Below are 21,648 nucleotides of genomic sequence, written 5' to 3'. Positions count from 1 at the left end.
GGCATGGTGATCTTACCATCCTTGTATTATTGCCTTCAACAACTTTATTTCCAAATAAAATTTGAGGCATTATGTACATCGAAAATATAAGACTTAAACTTTGGCTGAAACTAGCTTTCCAAAATCAAACTTACAACCATTTCATACCTAATCAAGTATAAAATTAGGGGCCAACTCATCAAGTTTGGTACCAGAGAAACAAATTGCGTTTATCGATATTTGAAAGTCCAAATGGCCGACATTCCTGTTATCTTGATGGGGAAATTAAAAATCTCGATTTTCGAAAAACTGACGGTGATTTTTTCTTACTCCAAGAGCTTGAAAATGAGCACCACAATTGGTAAATCAGAAAATAATTGTCATTGTTTGAGATTCTGAATGTCTGTCTCCGAGGTGCATTCTAATTTAAAATCATAAAGTCTTTACTAACATTTAAAGAACTACTTTCATTGCTCTCATAGGAGAAAGCACCCCTACGATAAAAGAATTCATTCAAGATGAAAAGCCCAATTCAAGATATGCTGCAACCTTCACTTGTACAGTTCAGGCCAACGAGGAAAACATGGTTGTTTCACTACACACGCAAACAAGCGTATACACCGACGATGTTACTCATGGCACCCATCCAAACTATGAATTTATCAACAATTTCAACGATGTGGTTGTAACAAAGGATGAAATTGTTATATGTTTATTGACGCCGGGTGATCAACAACACTCAATTAATGCTGATGCCTACAGTAAGTATAAGGCAACATTTTGCAACAGTATGTTCAGGGATACCAACATTTCTGTAACGTCATTCCCCTTTGTTTGATATAAACCGTGTTCCTACATTGCATAGAACTATGACTTGTATAGAATGGTTTATATTAACGTCCAGATACCTCATTTATATACTTATTAGTTTGTTTGATTGTTAGGTTGGTTGGTCGGTTGGTTGGTCGGTAAGTTGGTTAGTTCCTTGTTTATTAATGAAAAGAATCACGACTTACGATTTGATATGTGCATATTTTTCATTTCAATAAGCCCAACCGGTTTTAACAAGTGATCCGTGGATAACCGATATCAATGAAAATGAAATGAAGGTAAATTGGTATGAGTGGGACAGCTCTGATGACATTGGAGATGACCCAATAGTGCAGTATGAACTTTGGTATAAAGTTACTGGTGATGATGAATTCGAGGAATACGACACGACAATCCCGCCGCAAACGACCATACTTGTCACTGAGTTGACAGCCTATACAAGGTACACATTCGCTGTGAAGACATACAGACCTGGTGACGGTGGTGGTGGCGATTTAGGTCCTCATGTAACGGAGCACACACTGTGTGATGGTAGGTAACTTAATCCGTTGGATATAACGCTTAAAGATTGTGCCATGCCGGCCTTAAAAAAAGGAATAGTAACAGAAGATTAAGTTCAGAACGATTTTAAACCGAACTCATATTAGAAGTAATGTGTACAGGTCGTATTTTTGTGCATTTCGAAACAAATGCAGTTAATATGGAAAATTTTGCTAGTTAATATGGGTTGATTCAATATTTTCCTTAAAAATTCAATATTTTTCTGACATAACGATGATAGACAAAGTGATAGTAATGGTACTTTGTCTTGAAGTGATTCTTACATGATGTAAAATATCAGATCCATTAGGTACACCGAGTGTGGAAGCGGCCATGACGATCAGTGAAAACGAAATAATGGTATTTTGGGAGGTATGTAAATGTATATTTCAACAATAGCCCTATAATGATTATGCTATTAGGTATAGATATAATGATGTCGCCGCTGGCTGACTTAATTCATTACCATTGTGAACTATCATTCACATATCACTATAATTAGACTTTGAGTACTTTGCTGTACACCGTGGTAGGTTGAGGTGTATTATACGCAGTGTCAATCGTGTTGTTAATAGACGCCTATCGGTCCTAAGCGGCAAATGAGTTGTTGTCGCAAATGTGCATTTGACAGTGAACCGTGTGAGTTAGAAAATTAAAGAAACTGACTCTAACTCCCGAGTACTGAATATGTTGCGCAAAAGAAACAGGCCAGCCGAAGTTGACAAGCAGATTTTTAGAAACGTAATTAGATGTGCGTACATATAACTCCTACTTTTAAAGAAATGTTTTGGAGAGATGAAATAATCGCTGTTTGTACCTGCCATAACGCTACGATTTGGAAATTCCATCTCCTTCCCATTAGAGTTCCCCCTCTCGGTTCCTGATAAGTATTCTCTCTATTTTCCCTGTCCCCCGTCAAAACTCTCCAATGTAGCTGCCCTGTCCTTATTAAAATGCTCCCTATTGCCCACTTACATGATAGTACCAGTCTTACTCACTGCTCGAGCAAGAGAATGAAAATTTACTCGTTACTAATGAACAACAAAAATCCCCCGTTCGCCACCAGCTAATACAGGGACAGAATATATAACTGCCTCGCCAATTCGCTAGGAAATCGATTCCGAACCACATTTTTGCATAGAAAACCTTTTTTCATCTGTTTCTGGTAAGCTTTTGTGACAGGGAGAAAACGAGGCAATACTGTTGATGCAAGATTATATACTTAATTTCCATCAAATAATGTAAGCTATTTTACCATGCAACGTTTCTGGCTGTATTAAACATGATAGGTCGACGACGCCGACTTGGAAACAGAAACTCTTCGATGTGTGTCTGTGACGTCATATAGTGTATATTACCGAGTTGCTGGAACCCAAACAGACTTCGATCAGAGAGTTGTAGCGCCAGATGAGACGAGTTTTCTGCTCGATGGACTTGATCCCTGCACAGAATATGATATTAGCTTGTCAATGGATAATGCGGCCGGAAATGGACAATTCAGTGATTCTGTATTCAATACAACACTTTCGTCGAGTAAGTGTCTGATCGTATTTGACTGCATTGAAGTATAAATATGCTTATACATAGACAGTTGAAGGAAGCTGTCTAAATTTTGTAAAGAAGACTGTTATGTTACTGTGACATTCAATTTGTAACATACATTATATCAACAAGTATGGTAGGACAACTAGATGTGTACTTTAAAATACTCTTTCCTTTTCGACAAATACAGTTTTCTCGATTCTTGTACGCAGCTCCGCAGGAGGTAGAATGGCTTTCAGCAGATGCAGTATCGTCATCAGATATTAATATAACTTGGTCACAACCGGCAACTGTAGACTGTCCCTTGGAAAGTTATAGACTGGACTTTCAACAGGAAACTACGTATGAGTGTGGGGAAGAGCAGAATTTCCAAAGCTTGTTCTTTGACGAAACTCAATTTGCATACCTGGCAACAGATCTTTATGCATTCACCAGTTACAAAGCTACAATAACTGCACATACAAACGGTGGGGGAGGACCCCCTAACTCTGTCACAGAAGAAACGCACGAAGGCGGTGAGTATCTGGACACGTATTTTAAGACCTCAAAATTATCCCGACCTCAAACATGTCCCGGTGTTTCAGATGAAAATGATTCCCACGCCGAGTGATAATTTTTTATTCATATATTTGTATGAAGTTGTAAAACTTTATGAAGTCGTTAGTACTAACCTGTCGTTCGATTTCTTTTGACAAACGCATTCACCTTTATCACCTTTTTAATTCCCGGTACATTTAATATTGCGAAATCAGCCCGAATTGAGCGTCAACTTTTTCACTGGCTTAGAGGTTTTGGTAGTAGAATCATGGGATAGCCGTGTGCGCGGACTTTACTTGGCTCCCTTAACTTACTGCTCTTTTACCACTGGGACCATGATCTTCTTGTGTGACAGCACGAAGCTAGCTTCATTGTCACTTGACTTGTTAACAATTAGACATAATATGTTGTGAGTCGCAGTCTTAATCTCTTTGTAGATATAATCCCTTAAATGTCACCCCTAAAGTCGGTACTGAAATATTGAAAAAACTTCTTATGCAGGCGACAATAAGTAAACAATCATTTACGAAATGTCAAGCCTAAACCGTATTCATCCTTTTTCAGTTCCCTCTGAACCGAGAAACGTATCTGTAGAAGGTGTATCTGAAACAGAAATAGAGGTAGCCTGGACTGCACCTAGGTGTCCCAATGGTACTGTGATATCATACATCATTCTGTACTGGCAGTCAACCGATCGGAATATCACAAACGCTGTTGCAGCACCGCAAGTTTGTTCAAATTTTACAGACGCATTGAGTTGTGTAATCGCCGACCTGCAACCTGAAACTAACTACAGTGTAAAGGTACGACATGATAATCATTGTAATGATGATGAACATCATCATAGGCATTATGTCATTGTTTTGCTTATAGCACTGATTAACGGTTGCATTGGTAATTAATAGGTTCTATTAAGTGGATTTTAATTCCTTGAAAAATAGCTCAATGGTTGTAATGACTAGCACGGGGTAAAGGATTATCGTATGAGATGGTAAAGGATTATCGTATATCGATCAAAATGGTCTTTGTTTTTTTCTCGTCGTCGTTTTATTAGCTCACGTGTTCACACACGTGGGCTAATGTCATAGCGATGTCCGTCTGTCCGTAAGTGTGTGTGTGAGTGTGTCTGTCTGTCTGTCTGTCTGTGTGTCTGTCTGTCTGTCTGTCTGTTTACACGATAACTCAAAAACGCCTGAACAGATTTAAGTCAGATTTGGTACACAGGTACCATATGCTAATTGCAATTGGTTAGTATGGCTTGCATATTAATAAAATTATGCGATATAATTTTTTTCCATACAATGGTTTCCCTATGGAGACGGTATGACAGCATATATCAAGAAATACTGCACAAAATTTCATGAAACTTTTCACAGATGACAATCTCAGAACATCATGATGATACTGTGAGTGTCATGTCAATTATCTGCTCATTTGCATATTTAATGAACTTTTGTTATTAGTGACATAACTCTGAAATTCCTGCACCAAACTTGATGATACGTGCAACAAATATTGATCTGATATATATCTAATTATAATTAGAAGCATCAGGCAGTGTCAAGTTAATAAATAACTCATTTGTATATTTTATGAAGTTTTATAATGTCATATAACTCCGATATAACTGCACCAAATTTGATGAATTCTGCTGCAGATACCGATCTGACAGATATCTAACTGTGGTGTAAAGCACTTAGTAGCGGTTCATTTGCATATTTAATGAACTTTGTAATTAGGTATATAACTCTGAAAATACGGGCACCCAAGTCGGTGAAATCTGGTACAGATATTGATCTGATAAATATCTTATTGTACTGCCAAGCATTTGGCAGTGTCAAGTTAACCAATAGCTCATTTGCATATTTTATGAAGTTTTGTAATTAGTCATATAACTCCAAAATAACTGCACCAAATGTGATGAAATCTGCTGCAGATACTGATCCGACAGATATCTAATTTTGGTGTAAAGCATTTAGTTGTGTGGAGTTAATTAGGGTTCATTTGCATATTTAATGAACTTTGTAATTGTGATATTACTCCAAAAATACATCATCACATTTGATGAAATTTGCTACAGATATTGATCTGAGAAATATTTAATTGTACTGAGAAGCATTGGGCGTGTCAAGTTAATAATTAGCTCATTTACATATTAAATAAAGTTTTGTAATTAGTGATTTAACTCTGAGAGTACTGTGCGAAAGTTGATGAAACCTGCTACATATAATGATATAACAGATATCTGATTGTTCTTATTACACGCCTCACACGGGTGTCGATTATATTGGTATGAATTTGGTTTATTGACAGGAATATTGAAAAACATAATACAATAAATCCTCGTCAGAGATAGTTACTCTGGCAGTAGACCGTATACACATCTAGTCTTATCAGAAGTCTGTCTTCCATTCCGCGTCGTGTGCTCAATTGAACTGCTGTCAGAATATCTTTGTTCTTGTGTTTTGGTTAGTGATTATCCTGAGGTCTGCAAATGTTGCGTAACATCTCCTTGCTCGTTTCTTTGTCACTTCAAAATGAGACAGGTCAAAGGTACAATTGTTTTACGCAACTTCATAACAGTCAAAAAGTACGCAGTGATTCATGTCATACTGTATTATTTCATGCGTCCAGTAAGCTTAGTGTCTGATAAATGTCACCACATGTCGAGTCATCAGCAGTCAATTTTAATGCTTGATAATAAGTTTGTAATTTTATCAAACTCAAAATCTGTACAGGTCATTCATATAACATGTCATTTCTTCCATTCAGGGGTCACATTAGCATGTCAAGTTGTTCTGTTGAGTAAATGCTAAAATTTTCTGGCCTGTTTACTGGATATCGAACATTCTGTGAAGCATACTACTATTAATGAACTTGTTGTAAAACATATGAGCACATTGAGTTCATAACTGGTTCTATCTTTACTTAGCAGTTCATTAGATCCATAATCGTAATACCAGGTCTGAAAACAGTGAGAATGTGTATATTCCTCGGCAAAGAACTTGATTTAAAAAAAAGACGCATTATATGCAACGGGGATAAAATAAGGAAAAGTTTACCTGGAGAGGCTGAATATTGTTCCTCGTTTCAATCATTCAGAAGAAAGTGCAAGTCCAATTTGAAATCAATGAATTGTAATAATTATCGGTGTTTCTACGTTTGTGTGTTTGTGTGTATATATATATATATATATATCTATATATATATATATATATATATATATATATATATATATATATATATATATATATTGTAACCATAAACATCGTTAACAGCCTTCAAACTTCAGCAGTAGCATAATGTCACCGTGTATACGGTCATAACTTTATTCTTACATTATGTTCTCAACCAGGTGTCTGCTGAAAATGGTTGTTGTTTTAGTGCATGGAGTGACACAGCTCAGGGATGCACAATTACTGTACAGGGTAAGCAGTTAATGTGTTTTAAATGGTTTTTTTTCTCGGATCATATCAGTACATATACAAATTTGATAAGACGTGTAAACATTGTCATTTGGTAAGACTTGTACAAACTTTCACGAACGTATTTGATAAGACGTATACAAATTGTCACAAACGCATTTTATAAGACGTGTAAATATTGCTACAAACATGTCACCTTTTGAGTGTTCAGCTTAATAAGCTAGCAGTGAAATATTACGTAATTTTATGGCTGCCGTGTTTAAAATAGTACCACTTACGGCACGCTACAAGTTGTTCATATTACACGGTGTTGGGGATTGCATAAAAGTCACAAACACACAAAGTTTATTCACATGATACAGATATGTCACCGACATGTGACAGATTGCTTCAAATTTGCTTCACATGATTGCTGTCTCTCTACATATTATTCTCACGAGATTCCCTGTGATCATAGCACTTCCTTAAAGAATCGAAGAAATCTCGAAAAATTAAGGAGTTGCCAACACTGTCGAGGCGTAATTATAGTCTCGGCGGTCATGTCAGTCAACAACAAATAAATCAACTCTGCAAATATGGGAACATTGTTTGGAAGGAGGTTATGAGTGGTCGAATCATCACTATGTCAACACATCCCGTTCAGAATACACCGTTTGTAAGGACGGTTTGTACAAATATCTGACGCTTTTGCTTGCCTGTAGACGATAGGTACACCTTGAAGTGTTGGCAACTCCTCAATTTAGATAATACACGTTTTGCAAACGGTTTAACGCAAACCACTGTAAAACCACTGCTTTGATGTATATAAACTCGCCCATGCTGTACGATGATACAATTAAAAACCGACGCGTCCATCGGTCTACATTAAGCTAATGCGAGAAACAATGTACTGAATTTTGTTTTTGATGTCGCTCGATAAAAATGAGACAAATGTTATTCAAATCTTATAATGCAGTGACAATTTTGTTGACTGTCAAACAAACGGAATTCATGGGTGTACTGTTTCCTTGTAGCGACACCACCTGCTTCCGGATCGTCTGTTGGCGTTATTGTATTTACTTCAATTACTTTGACGCTAGTTTTCATACTTCTAATCTTGTTCCTTCTCGGTTACCTATACACAAAACGGTAAGACATTTCTTCGTATATCGTTTTGTTTGTTTCTTGTCATTACCTTAATAAGTACAATAAATAAATAAATATAATGTTTATTACTTAATACATAATGATCATTACGATAAATCTGCCAGTGTTTTGATCATCTGATAAGTTTGAAAAATATAGATATAAAATTTTTCAATTCATGCTATTTTATTATCTATTATTTTCTTTCTTTCTTACTTTCTTTCTTTCTTTATTCATTTGTTTGTTTGTTTATTTATTTATTTATTTATTTATTATTTATTTATTTATTTATCTAAATCTGTGTGGGTGTTTTCAGCACTGGAAAATCGTGGAGAGAAATGTTTTCAAAAAGTGAAAGTAACGAGGATTTGTCAGGTAAACTTCCATCATAAGAGAGGTAATTTAGAACATGAATGTCGTTTGACAAACGTTATCATACATATGTATAGGTAACGAATACTGCTCAGTATTTGTGTTTATCAAAACTTTGTAAAATCGTTCGCTCTTAATAACTTACGACACGAGTCATTCCCGAAGAATGTATATGTATGTATGATGAAATCTAAAAATGGCTTTCTACAGTAGTTTTCTTGGCTCACTTATAGCTGGATCAGTGTCATATTTGTCGATGTCGTATTCGTACGTGTGATATATTTATTGTACAGTACCAGAGACTCGACGGACGAAAGGTCAAATCACATGATCTTTTTGTCCAGTCAAACTTTGAATTTCCATATTGACAGATCTTACAAGTACAGCAGTCCCATCAACCAACGAATATCTGTATGCCAACAGAGAAATGATGAATCCACGTGCACGACCCATCCCAGCACCGAAGCCAGTAATCAGCAAGAGAAGCACTACCAAAGCAAATCCAGTGTTTGCACCTAAACCGATGCCGAAAACCAAAGACGCGAACGGGACAGAATATAAAACTGACAAGAGTGATAACTTTAAGCCAATCAGAGTAGAGGATTTGGCTGATTACATCAAAATGAAGAAATCGACAGGTGGAGGGGATGGATTGAATGCTGAATACAAGGTGATAAAGGAACCAATCAGGATCAGGAGAAAGTGTTAAAATCCATGAATCATCAAAATTTAGTTAATACACCAGTCTACATCTCATTGAACAGCAAACGTTTGTTTCCCGTACATCTCTAGAAGTGCTTCATTCATTTGTTTTCTAAAAATGCTCGTGATCAAAATTATTTTCAAAAATGTATACAATTTCTTATCGACAAGTTTATATTGTTTTCTATATCATTTCAGCTTTTACCAGGAGACCAAGTTGGATCTTGTGAAGTCTCTGTGACAGATCTCAACAGGCAAAAGAATAGATTCAAAAACATTGTTGCATGTAAGCTTTCCGCATTTCTCTCTTCTCGATGTAATCCATTTCTGAAGATCTTTGTCGTCTTTCTTGAACACTTCAATTTTTTTGAGTATGGCAAGGCACTTCGTGGATCAAACTATCTTCGAGAAATGCACTTAGAAAATAAAGCATGCAGTCCAAACTTTCCATTTCTTTAAAGTCTCGAATATGTACATCGTTTGAATATACTTGTACGACAAAAAATACTGATTGAAGAACAAGGATGCGTTCAATCCATCAGTACTTTGCCTTATAAACTCTGTTTACCTACAATGGCGTTTTATGTGTCTCGTGTACTGTTTATTGTTTATCAATGTAGCCTGAATGCAATGATGAATCCTTTTTATGATCTTTACTGCATTTCGCAGATGACCATTCTCGAGTGATTTTAGAGCCATTAGATGACGATCCCAATTCAGACTACATCAACGCATCGTTCATCAACGTATGTTTTTTTTCAATTGCTATTCATTTCATTTGAAATCATGGCGTGATAACGCACACTGTTCAGCTTGATTCACTCTTGACAGAACTGATAACCATTATGTTATTGTGTATATCGCCAATCATAAAAGCTCAACAAAAGTCTTCAATATTCGGCTAAATTTTGATTTGAATATAGTTCAAAATGCCAGGAACACAGCTTAACCAATTTATTGCAGCTGCCAACATATCAATAACTTCCAATTGTTTCGTACAGGGTTATAAGAAGAAAAAATCATATATTGCAACACAAGGTAAGAAGACAACAGTGTAAAATGTACGTATTTTGTAGGGCATGGAGAATCGTCGTCAGTTTAGTCTGTCTAATGTTGTTCTTGTCGACAGAATGGCATATCGTTTTCAATCAAATGAATATCAGTAGTGATATAGATAAATGTTCTGACTATGCGTCACTATTTGAAATTGCTCCATATTAAGGTCCGAAGACTACAACGGTAAATGACCTCTGGAGAATGATTTGGCAGGAACGGTCCACGTCCATACTGATGGCGACGAACTTGAAAGAGAACAACAAGGTAAAGAAAGCTCACTTTTGTTTTTACAGAAGAAATGAACAAAACTGTTGCCGCATAATGTTGTGCTATAAATTTTGCATATATCGGTTGCAACATGCACTGCCGTGAAACCAGATGAAAGAGTGGTGTGCACAAGAACACCATGATATAGTAATGATATAGTAGACTAAAATACACGTCATTGCTCATGTAAGCATACGAATTAATCTGCAAGGCGCGGCGTACACCATGATATGCAGGTACGGTCAATAGCAGTTGGTTAATTATTTGTTCTAGAAATATAATTTATATCACAGAAATACTGAAAACTGATGCTTTGAGCGCTGAAATAAACATGTTACCACTTGTGTTGTTAGTTTCATGCTGGACCAAAGGGTGCCGTGTTTTGTTTAGACAGGGTGGTGGTGTTAGTCGGACAACCGTTCCATTCGTAGCACCAGTAACAAGAACTGTTGACTATGTCAAAAGTGGTTGTGTCCCTTGTGTCCCATTTGTCGACTTATTTTTCCACGCAAGGTTTCCTCTGAATCACATTGAAACACTTAATTCTCATTATTTGAAATGAATGAATGTTGAAGTCAGGTCAGTACAAACATGTCAACACGTTTATATAGGCCTAACAACATAAATAAATATATAAACCGTCTTGACAAACCGAGTTAGCATTTCTACATGATGTTGTAGCAGAGCTAGGGCGCTTCGAAGTACACCATGTAGTAAATAATGAAACGTAATGTTCGTGTTTGTATTATCAGGAAAAGTGTGCTAAGTATTGGCCAGATATGGGCGAGGGGGAAATCTATTATGGCAAAATCAGTGTGAAAAATATGAATGAAGAACTCTTCGCTGACTCAGTCATCAGGACCTTCTTCGTCAAGAAGGTAACAAATCTTCTGTTTTTACTTTGACTTTTTTCTCCGGGAGAAGCAAGTGATGTGTCATGTTGTTTCTCTTACTTATAAAAAAATGTCGAGTCTAAAAATTGCGGAAAGCAGAACAGTCATTGACCTAAACCTGCTTATCAAGTGCTGCCTGATCTAACCGGTGTGTTGTGATTCTTTGTTGACATAGGAAGGCGAAGCCAGGTCAAGAGAAGTCAAACATTTCCATTTTACTGTTTGGCCAGACATGGGAGTGCCTCAGTATCCATCTAGTGTGTTATCATTCCTACAACGCTTCAAATATTACACTCTACCGAATGCCGGTCCTATCATCGTGCATTGTAGGTCAGTTGGACGGTTTAACCCTGATATTGTACGTTTGCACACAGAGTTTTACATGTGTGTATACCGACCTTTAAAACAGAATGTTTCTCTAGTTCGAGAACAGCATAAGATTTATTGGGCAGTTACGCAAAGCTATGACAAGAAGTCCTGCGCCAATTTGAAAAAAGTCAATGCAACACTTAAGAATACGATATATATAACACCAGAATCAATATATTTTGAAGTGTGACGGTATGTGATCAGTACGTCATGGGAAGCCAACAGACGTTTTCGTGTCGTTGTTAATCCCCGAGACAGACGACTGATCCCTTTGGAGTGTTTGATTATTATCGTTTTGTGATGAATGATGATTGGTTATTCCAAGATACGTATTCATCAGTTCACCACCTTGTACCAACATCGAGAATATGCTAAAACTTCGTACTTTGATAACAATGTGAATTGTTTCTCTTTAAGACTCCACATATTTCTGTCGAAAATAGACAACACGATTGGAACTAATTTTGGATAATTGGATTTTCATATTTTTTTAATTTCTCAAAAGTGATACATGTTAGATAGTTGAATGTTGCAATAATACAAATTACTCATATAAACAACTGTGTAATGTAAAAAGAAAAGCAGATGAGATTATATTTTTAGATTAAATCGGCATTGCTTCACCATCCAATTATCCCAAATCAGTTACAATCGTGTTAGATGTGAACAGCTTTATTATGATGATCCATTCATCACTAATTTACTACGCTTGAAAGGGCAAAAAATATTTCGATCTCACTAAGTTTGCTTGGTTCGTATAATAGTGCTGGAGTTGGACGCACTGGGACTTTTATAACGATTGATTCAATGCTGGAGATGGCTGAAGCGGAGGGACAGGTTGATATATTCAATTTTGTTAAAAAGGCAAGACACGACAGGATGCACTTTGTTCAAGTTCCGGTAAGTTTAGTTCTTTAATATTCACTATAGTCATTACCATTAATAGAAATCGAATCTAAGAATGTGTATATTATGTATAGGATAAAGCCCGAGTACGAGGGCTCTTCTGGTATAAAGTCCAACCCAACAATAAAATGTCGAGGCCGCAGGCCGAGACATTTTATCGTAGGGTTGGACTTTATATACCAGAAGAGCCCAAGTACGAGGGTTTTATCCGACTTAAAAACTATCGCCCCTAACTGATATATTTTCGTTTTCAATGTGTTTACGTCAACCGTCCCCTTTGTCAATGTAACATGTTTAGGAAATGAATTAAAACTTTTATTTGTGAAATAGCCTTCCAATGTAATGGAACATCCTATAAATGCCCTAGGCCACATTATATAAATGCCCTAGGGCACAGCAGATTTTGTGTTCCAGCTGGTTTCCGCTGTGTTACCAAATTTGAATATTAAAACGTACCAGATGTCTACAGAATATGACATGTTCTCTTTTGATTGGGCAATACTTTACTACAGCGCTGTCATTCGTTTCTGGAATTTGGTGACCAAGGCTTTATGAGTAAATAAAACACCCTGAATTGAGCACTCTGATTGGTCAATCAACAGTAGATAGTTTTTATGTTCTAGTTAGTTGTCTTTGTCAATTTTATGCGGACTACGCAATCAGGCATCACAAACTCTGACCTGTTTGCAGGTTAGTATCGTTGGACGGCATCTTTTTGTATAACCAATCAAATTTAGGAATCTATATTCGGCTGAAAGTTATACTGAAAATCACCATCTAAAACATGATGATTTGTCAGAAATTGGGTCGTTCATTATCAGCTGGTTTTGACAGATTGCTAACTTTTGCTCTTATGGAGACTTGTGCAAAACAAAGATAAATCGCGAACAAATCGGTCGTGTATCTTTATGGTAATATCTGTTCGAAGTGTGACGTTATTCTTCACAGTCATATTTTCACCGGACTTTTTACACAAAGAAAAATTTCTGATTCTATCATGTCTGAATCAAAATGTTAACACAGTTTTCGATTTTTACTTGACAGGAACAATATGAGTTCATCTACACCGCTGTTTTGGAGGCTACCGTATGCGGAGATACACAAATATCGGCAGCCGATTTAAGGATAAGACTTCAGAAACTCAAGGCTGATGACGGAAGCGGAAAGTCTGGTATCGAAAACGAATTTGAGGTAAAGGGTGGTATCGTTTATCGATGAAGTTATAGAGTCATCTTGTGATCGACGCAATGTTTAATGATAGCTGTTCTGGTATTATAATAGTCATCACTCGTCCACTAACAAATTCGTTAAGTAAATAACAGTCACGAATGCCGTGAACTGTCGTTTAGAAGATACAAAAAGACGTCTGTTTCTAGTACTTTGAATAATAGAAATTATATATTATTCATTTCGTTTGTTGAGAGATTTTAGATTTTGCAGACCTGAGAAATTAATTCCTGTATGACAAAACACTGCATATCGTTAATAGCCACTTCAAAAATCTAACGATGCTTCCATGAGGTGGATACCGTGTATATGAGTATTACAATTATCCTGTACACTGTTTTCCTTTTTCCTGGGAAACAGTCTTTATCCAAGGTATGCCATATGCCATCGGCTGACGATTGCGAAAGAGGAAAAAGGGACGAAAACTTCCACAAGAACAGAGACAGGGACATTATACCGAGTAAGTTACAAAATAAAACGATTGGAACTAAATTGGGATAATTGGATAGTGAAGTATTGCCGATGTAATCTACAAATCTGCTTTTATTTTTACATTACACACTTGTTTTTATGTGCAACATTCAACTATACGGCACCTAACACTTTTGAGAAATTTGAAAAATATGAAAATCCAATTATCCCAAATTAGTTCTAATCGTGTTAAAAGAACAAGAAATCAAATATCTAAATTTACCATAAAATTATATAATTCATTGGTGGATTCAAGCTCGCTACCATAACCGAGTTAGGGTGGCTCTAATACAATTGCTAGCTATTCATCAAAATTCAAACAACAACAGCGCGTTTTTCTGATCATGTGTTTCCCCTAGCAATGTAGAACATAATATGCACTGGTTATATCCTTAGCCTTTATCCATCAAAGGGCGAAGAACCTGAAAACGCGCAAGGCGATTTAGACATCTTAATGCGTTTTAAACGCATCAGAATGTCAAGAATAATAGAGCACATCTTGTTAAAAATGTAAAATTAGTCCGATCTCACACAAATTATGTGACGTTATTTCCTCAACGCTATGTCTCTTTATAATTGCAATTTTCTTCAAACTGATTTATGATCACTAATTACAGAAGTAAACTGTTTCTCTTCTAAGTTGACAGATTCGCGCCCTTCTTGATAACTCAAGGGGAAGGTGACGATGCTACAGACTACATCAACGCATCATTCCTCACGGTAAGCAAGCTTTCATCATGTTTCAGGAATTTTAGTCTTTCGTTGTAAAATAGAGATAATATCTCTTTATACAACCTGCCAGATTTAGACGAGTTTTACGATTATGACCGGAAATGTCATACACAATGGCGAGACACATTGATGAAATATATATTTTTACCTTCCATGTCCCACCTTACGGACCAAAATCTCAGTTTATTGTCAAACCTTTTCCTTCTATCTTCGTCTCTCCGACAGGCATACACACGAAAGGATGCTTTCATAGCCACACAGATGCCGATGGAACACACTATTGTGGATTTCTTGAGGATGGTGTATGATTACAAGACCAACACGATCGTCATGTTGAATGACATGGAAACAGACGAAATGGTAAACATTTCTTGTTTGATTATGAAATATTCTTAATTATAATCACTATGATGTTGGCAAAGTTCACTCTATCTTAAGAAGCTGATGAAAGATTACCAACATTCTTTTAAAACATTTTCCGACAGAAAAGTGGGAAATATTGGTCTGAAAATGAGCCCATCAGATTCGGTCCGTTCATCGTTAAAGTCAGTGCGACAGAGAGTTACAATGGTATAACAGAACGCATCTTCCGGTTGACGTACACCCCAAAGGCGGTGAGTGAATGACTTCCCGTGTATGTAATCATGGTGTGACTAACAAATTATTATGACGCATATTTTCATTTGATCCATACGGGCCTAGATCACTGGAACAGTCGATGTGTGGAAAATATGGCCACTTGAATATTCCACTTAATAGCTTGTTGCTGGTTCTTTTTTGTCTTTGAAATGGCATGTTTTTAAAATGACAAATTATCTTGGAATCGATTTATCCGCTGCTGCGTTTACGTCTGTCGAATCATATATGTGTGTGTTGTTTCCCCCAGGGGAAGGAGGCACCACGCACCATTACACAGTTGCAAGTTGACTGGCCGGCGAGAAAGGAAGTCCCCTCCTCTGACTCCATTATGGTTGATCTAATCAGTTTAGTAGAACGAGCTCAACAGCAATCCGGAGACAACCCAATCACTGTTCACTGCAGGTACGCTGTTTGATATTTGGTGTAGTCATAAAGTGCCAGGTTAAATACCTTTCGATTATCGCTAATCTTGGAAATTTTGCAAGTTGATGTCATCATTATTACCCATATTCATTGGCAATTGCAAGCACATGTAATGGGAGCAGTTTAACTCACGGTGGGCTTGATTGAGATCATCAATTTTAAACTACCCGTACGAGTGATTAGGAGAGCAATTTGAGAGAATATGAAACACTTTATGAGTTTTATCGACTGCCATGTTGTTTTCGAAACAAACTGACTAACCATAAATTCATCGCTTCCTGCATGCGGCAAACACGAATATGGTCTTTATAATCACGAATGAGATAAGGCGCAAGGAGTGTCATCATATTTGACCAAGGCCGAGTTTCGTTTCCTCCATCATCAAGATAAGCGATCGGAAGTCTCTGTTATTGTAAACAGTGAAAAGAACTTTCCGATGTCCATTTTTGTTATCATTCTGGAACAATGCCATCGAACGTCGTCAACATAGTGTGTGAAGTCGGCTGACATTAATTATTAACACTAAACAACAATGAAACATCTCACGTGAATGTGCAGAAGTGTTCGGTACAATGAACGATTCATAAATGGCAAATGTTATATGCAGCTAATGTTACCAAAATTCATAGTACAACCGCCTTTGAACCAGTTATGTATGACATCAACTTATTGTTTCCGATTTTTTACAGTAGTGCTTTCTACAGTTTGAGCATCAAACTAGTAGAAAGCCCATTATGAAAATGAATTGGCGTCGTTGAATTGATAACCAGAGCCAGGAACAAAGTCTCGTAGACTATCTTATGATACGTCGCACGTGTATTCGCTCATGCCATTGGGAAGAGAACAACTGCGAATATTGATAATTACGCCAAGTATTCAAATTATGCCGAACTAGAATTACATGTTCAACGCGTTTAATTTTCTTTTTTTATAGTCTCTATGTATCTAACAGTTGCATTTTTCCAATTAAACCCCGACTTGTCTAAACTCCGACCTTTGTTCCGACACTGCGCTAGTTAAGGTAGAATAAGCCTCGGGACGAATATTTTTACAAAACTTTTTGACCTACAACTTGTGGGCTCATTTTGAATCTCTTGGAGTGAATAGCTTTCACTAGGTCATTTCTGTGAAAATTTAAGATTTTGTTTTTCCTCATGGAGTTAATACAGGGTTGGCCGCCATTTTGAATTTTCAAGAGTCGGTAAATAATTTGTGAATTTTCTAGAGTCGGTAAATAATGGGTGATTTGCTTTCGCTCGTACCGAATGAGTCGATGACCCTCAGTTATATTTACTTGATGCCGAAATTTTGACATGTAAAAGCAGGTCTCTGTCAGAAAGATTTGCACACAGTGGACGAGCAAAAGAATGAAAAAAATGAGATTTTTTTAATCTTTCGTTCTTGTCTTTCCGTAAGGGAAATTTAAATATTCGAATTTCTTGTGTATATCGGTGTTTCAAATTCAAAATTGCCCAACTTTTTTGTTAAGTCTACGATGGGAAATCAAATTCTCGATTTTCTGTCCCCATGCATTTTTAGGATGTTCAAAAAAGTAAAAAAACTGCGAATAGCTGACATAATAAATTGAAGAATGCTTTGACAATTTATTCTCTGTTTCTCCAACACCGTCCCTGAGATTAAATTAATTCCACTACTGCCATAAACATGTGTAATCTGTTACAATTCTAGAAATGGTATCGGGAGAAGTGGTGTATTCTGCGCCTTTTACGCAGTTTGTGAGAAAATCAAAGTTGAACAGATGGTCGACGTGTTTCAAGCCGTGAAAACGTTGAGAAATAACCGACCAGGCATGGTGGAGACATTGGTATGTTTGTTTTGTACTTTCTGAATCCACATTGGTGCTGACGTGTTTGCGTGGAGCCCAAAGCCAGTGTGTTTTCATTATTCTGTAACACAAAGAACTCACCGGAACTTGAACGAAGTGCATCCTGTCGTGTCTTGCCCTTTTAACTTTAATCTCATTCTGTCAGCTTCTTAATCACCAAGTGTACACGATGTTTCACCCAGAGCAAAGAACCCCGTATCTAAAAAAATAATGTTTAAACAGTGGCATAAATTTTTATATACATGGAAGTTATAGGTACAACATCAAGAATGCTAGACAAAAATTTCTATAGTATGACAAATTTTCATCGATAAGGCAGTGTCAGCATAAACGCTATCGTGTTTGCAAACCTTTTAAGTTAGGACACGAATTGACCTATTGACCAGATCATCATAAATCATATGAGTTTCCTTTTAATGCTCAACCCCCAAGAACACCCCTGCTCGAATATTGCTGTCCTTGCCTTACATTGCCAAACACGTGGCATTTCTAGCGGCAAAGTGGTCCAGCTATAGATTCCGCTGATAGCCTTTATTTCCTAGTTATGTCTGAGTGTGAAAACCCAACGTTAATAATATGTTAACGAAGTTCTATGATATGAAAATGAAAGGATAAAACATTGAATACATACGTATATGCTTGATCTAGGTTACTGTATCCCTTAATTCTTTATTATCAACCGCCATGTCATTATGTTCTCTCCATTAACCTTTTCTATATCTTCTGCACTTCCAGACACAATACCAGTACTGCTATGATGCTGTTCTAAGCTACCTGGACTCGTTTTCAGCTTACTCAAATTTTGAACGTTAGACAGCATATGAGGAATGCAACTTTGATGTGGAGTCCCCTTTGTTGTAAAGAATCAACAGCAGTTACAACCACGTCTGTGAGCATCTCGTTGTACTTACTTAAGCTTTCCTCAACTAAACTTGCTCCTAATATTGTACATTCTAAGATGAAACTGAAAGAGTTTATAAACTGCATTTTCCTTTGTGAACAACATATTTAATATTTCTAGACTTTCTCACATCATTAACATTGTTGTATGTATGAGCCTTGATGAAAATTACTTATTGAGTAACTCGGCCGCTCATTGAAAGTGTAATAAATAAATAAATAAATAAATAAATAAATAAATAAACGGAAGTCTAAAAGAAATTTTAAACATACATACGGAATAAAAAACTTGAATTACATTATTAATATACGTCAGTGTATTTCAGCTTCACAATTCCCGTTCGTAGTGTGTAATGTCGATTTTGCATTCATCAGATATTATGTACATTTAAATACATTTTTACCAATCTGTAGTTTATTGGTAAATAGTAACCATTTCCCGTTTTCAGTTTTTACTATCTGATTTCCGGATATGCTCATGAGTTATTTTCGTCCGATGTTATGTTTGGATAATCAGCGTTTCACACAGGGAGAATTCAGGAAGTATACGCCTCGACAATGAAAGACTTAAACTTTTGATCAAAATTCCTTGAGAAATCTTTCAACCATTCTCTTTCAAAATTAAAAATAAAAATCGGGGTCATCGTGCAAATTTTGGTACTAGAGAAATAACCCTAGATTTACCGATATTTAAAATTCAAAATGGACGCCATACCTGTGTTAACTCTATGGAAAACTCGATGAAAAGTTTTCTTACATCAACAGCTTGAAATGAACCCCCACAAATGGTAGGTCAGAAAACAATGGTCAAAGTTTGAGAGTCCTAATATCTGTCCCCGAGGCGCGTTCTACCGTAAAGAAACTTTACTCGAAATTTGTTTCTTACTTTTGACTATTTTAATTTATTTCATTTCGAAATGCCGTTATTTTATTCAAGAACAGTTATTAGAATTTATTTACTTGCATTTACACAAAGTGAACTCGTATTGTCGTACAGCCCTTTACTGCAACTTCTTAAACTTTTAAATTTTACTGTAACCCAAACGGGATACGAACCCCCACACACTCACGGCAACATCGCCTAGCTTCTACTGTTGGAAATTTTAGAGTTGCGAATTTATAACTTGTCATGTAACGTAAGTGATTATGGAATTCATGTGTGCATTTGTACATACCTTCACAAGGAATACAGGAATATCAACATGTATCAATATAGCATGTCTTATGTGCTGTACGATAATCATATCTAATTAAGTATCAGATATTTTTCTTCCATTTAATAACACAATGTAACACTAGAATACGCAGAACAGGTACAAGGTTTACGCTAAATCTCTGTTATATTGTTAGTGAGGATAAACTATGTAACTTCATTAAACCACAGACAAATAGAGAAACAGACTAGCAACGGGTATTGTTCAAGGCGTGAAGCGGTTATGTAACCCATCCATGTTCGCCTCGCCTCAGGTAGCTCTCGCCTCTAATTTCCGAAGAGTTCCGACCATGCATCCTTCGGTAATTTTCGGATTTTCGCCAATTGTTAAGCGAAAGTATGTTCGGCAAAGTTTGTGTTGCTTCTGCCGTGTGGTGTTGAGCGGAATTGGCGTGCTGGCGAAAACGGGAGTGCTTGAGCTTCAGGAAAGTGGGTTTTACCATTTTAAAAATTCCTCTCATATTTTTATGAATATATTATTAGTGTGTTTGAACCAAATTTGAAAGTCTTTTATCGATACTGTCTGGTTTTACTCAATGGTTAACGGTCAGTCATACCGTCTTTTACACGTTCGTCAAGAAAGGACATGTTTATGAAACTGCTGGCGTGTTATGTTTTGATTGGCGTGAAACAGTGTTTCTGTCCTGAGAGCTCACAAAGTAACTTTGGTTGCTACGCGACTGGCTGCATGATGCCATCTCGTCGTATTTTTGCATAATCTCGTGCAATTATCAACCACAAACAAAGTCTCCAAAAAGTTAAACACCTTTGAAGCTCATTTTAATATGAAAAGGCCATAGTCTACCGAGACGACCATGGAACAAAAGGCATGCCGCGTTGCTAGTCTTTTCTCTATTTGTCTGTGATTAAAGTAAAATATTTGTCGATTGTCAACAATTTCGAGCGCTATTCATTATTTCTGTCATGTAATCATTCGGTAGCTGATTTCTTCCTTCAATGACATGCTCAACAATTAATTAGAATACGCAAAACACCATATATCAATATTCCATGATATATTTAAGCAATAAAGCACACCCAGCGGTGGTATACCACGAGATTTGACCAGTTCACGACATATATGCACGAGCATATATGTCGAGTGAACTGGTCAAAATCGAGTGGTATACCGTCGCTGGGTGTGAATTATAGCTATCATATCATAACAGTATATTGAAATTCTGCCGTGGAACATTATAAACGGATATTTGCTCAAGCTGAGAGCTCGTGCGTATGCCAGCCGTGGTATATCACCAATATACCACTGTTCATTTCGCGCCTCGACCAATCAGATCGCTGTATTTGGGCCATCAATATATTGGCATGGTATAATATCCGTTATAAAACACCAAGTTCTTTACTTCTTTACAAAGATTGTATATTTGCGATATTATCTACACTAGACGCTTTTTTCCATCACATTGTAATTCTGTATCAAACAATTTCCTTCAATAACTATCAGATCACCTATGAGGCCACGTGGCGTTTTATTTAATAAATGGCATCTTATTGACGTGAAGTCGTTATCAATAATCAAAAGGAATCAAAAACCACCAAGAGAGTTTGTGTGAGTCTGACGATGTCGTTCAACTTGTGCAATTTGTTAAGTTAGTATGCGCCGCTAAAGTGTAAGATTTAAACTTTGCCCAATTA

At 36.6% G+C, this 21,648-nt stretch overlaps 1 protein-coding gene across 1 annotated transcript; it reads left to right on the top strand.

The window, feature by feature from the left end:
- The first annotated feature begins 324 nt into the window (after positions 1-324).
- Positions 325-21,508, top strand: LOC139138070 (receptor-type tyrosine-protein phosphatase alpha-like). Its single transcript, XM_070706294.1, has 26 exons — positions 325-340; positions 462-740; positions 1,030-1,341; positions 1,652-1,722; positions 2,640-2,883; positions 3,105-3,407; positions 3,994-4,232; positions 6,785-6,857; positions 7,868-7,982; positions 8,296-8,354; positions 8,723-9,021; positions 9,252-9,339; positions 9,723-9,799; positions 10,055-10,091; positions 10,276-10,373; positions 11,129-11,254; positions 11,445-11,599; positions 12,403-12,538; positions 13,589-13,735; positions 14,132-14,231; positions 14,883-14,962; positions 15,200-15,334; positions 15,460-15,588; positions 15,861-16,015; positions 17,726-17,861; positions 18,618-21,508. Exons 1-26 carry the CDS (start codon positions 325-327, stop codon positions 18,693-18,695), a joined length of 3,687 nt encoding a protein of 1,228 aa, XP_070562395.1. The 3' UTR covers positions 18,696-21,508.
- Positions 21,509-21,648: the final 140 nt, after the last annotated feature.

The sequence above is a fragment of the Ptychodera flava genome, chromosome 8 (genome assembly GCF_041260155.1).
Source record: "Ptychodera flava strain L36383 chromosome 8, AS_Pfla_20210202, whole genome shotgun sequence".
Taxonomy (NCBI): Eukaryota; Metazoa; Hemichordata; class Enteropneusta; family Ptychoderidae; genus Ptychodera; species Ptychodera flava.
Note: the sequence above shows the minus strand (reverse complement) of the source record. Positions and strands in the feature narration are given on the sequence as shown.

Coding starts and splice junctions, on each gene's coding strand:
- LOC139138070 (XM_070706294.1), top strand. Junction 1,342..1,651: donor GGAGCACACACTGTGTGATG/GTAGGTAACTTA, acceptor GTAAAATATCAG/ATCCATTAGGTACACCGAGT. Junction 17,862..18,617: donor CAGGCATGGTGGAGACATTG/GTATGTTTGTTT, acceptor CTGCACTTCCAG/ACACAATACCAGTACTGCTA.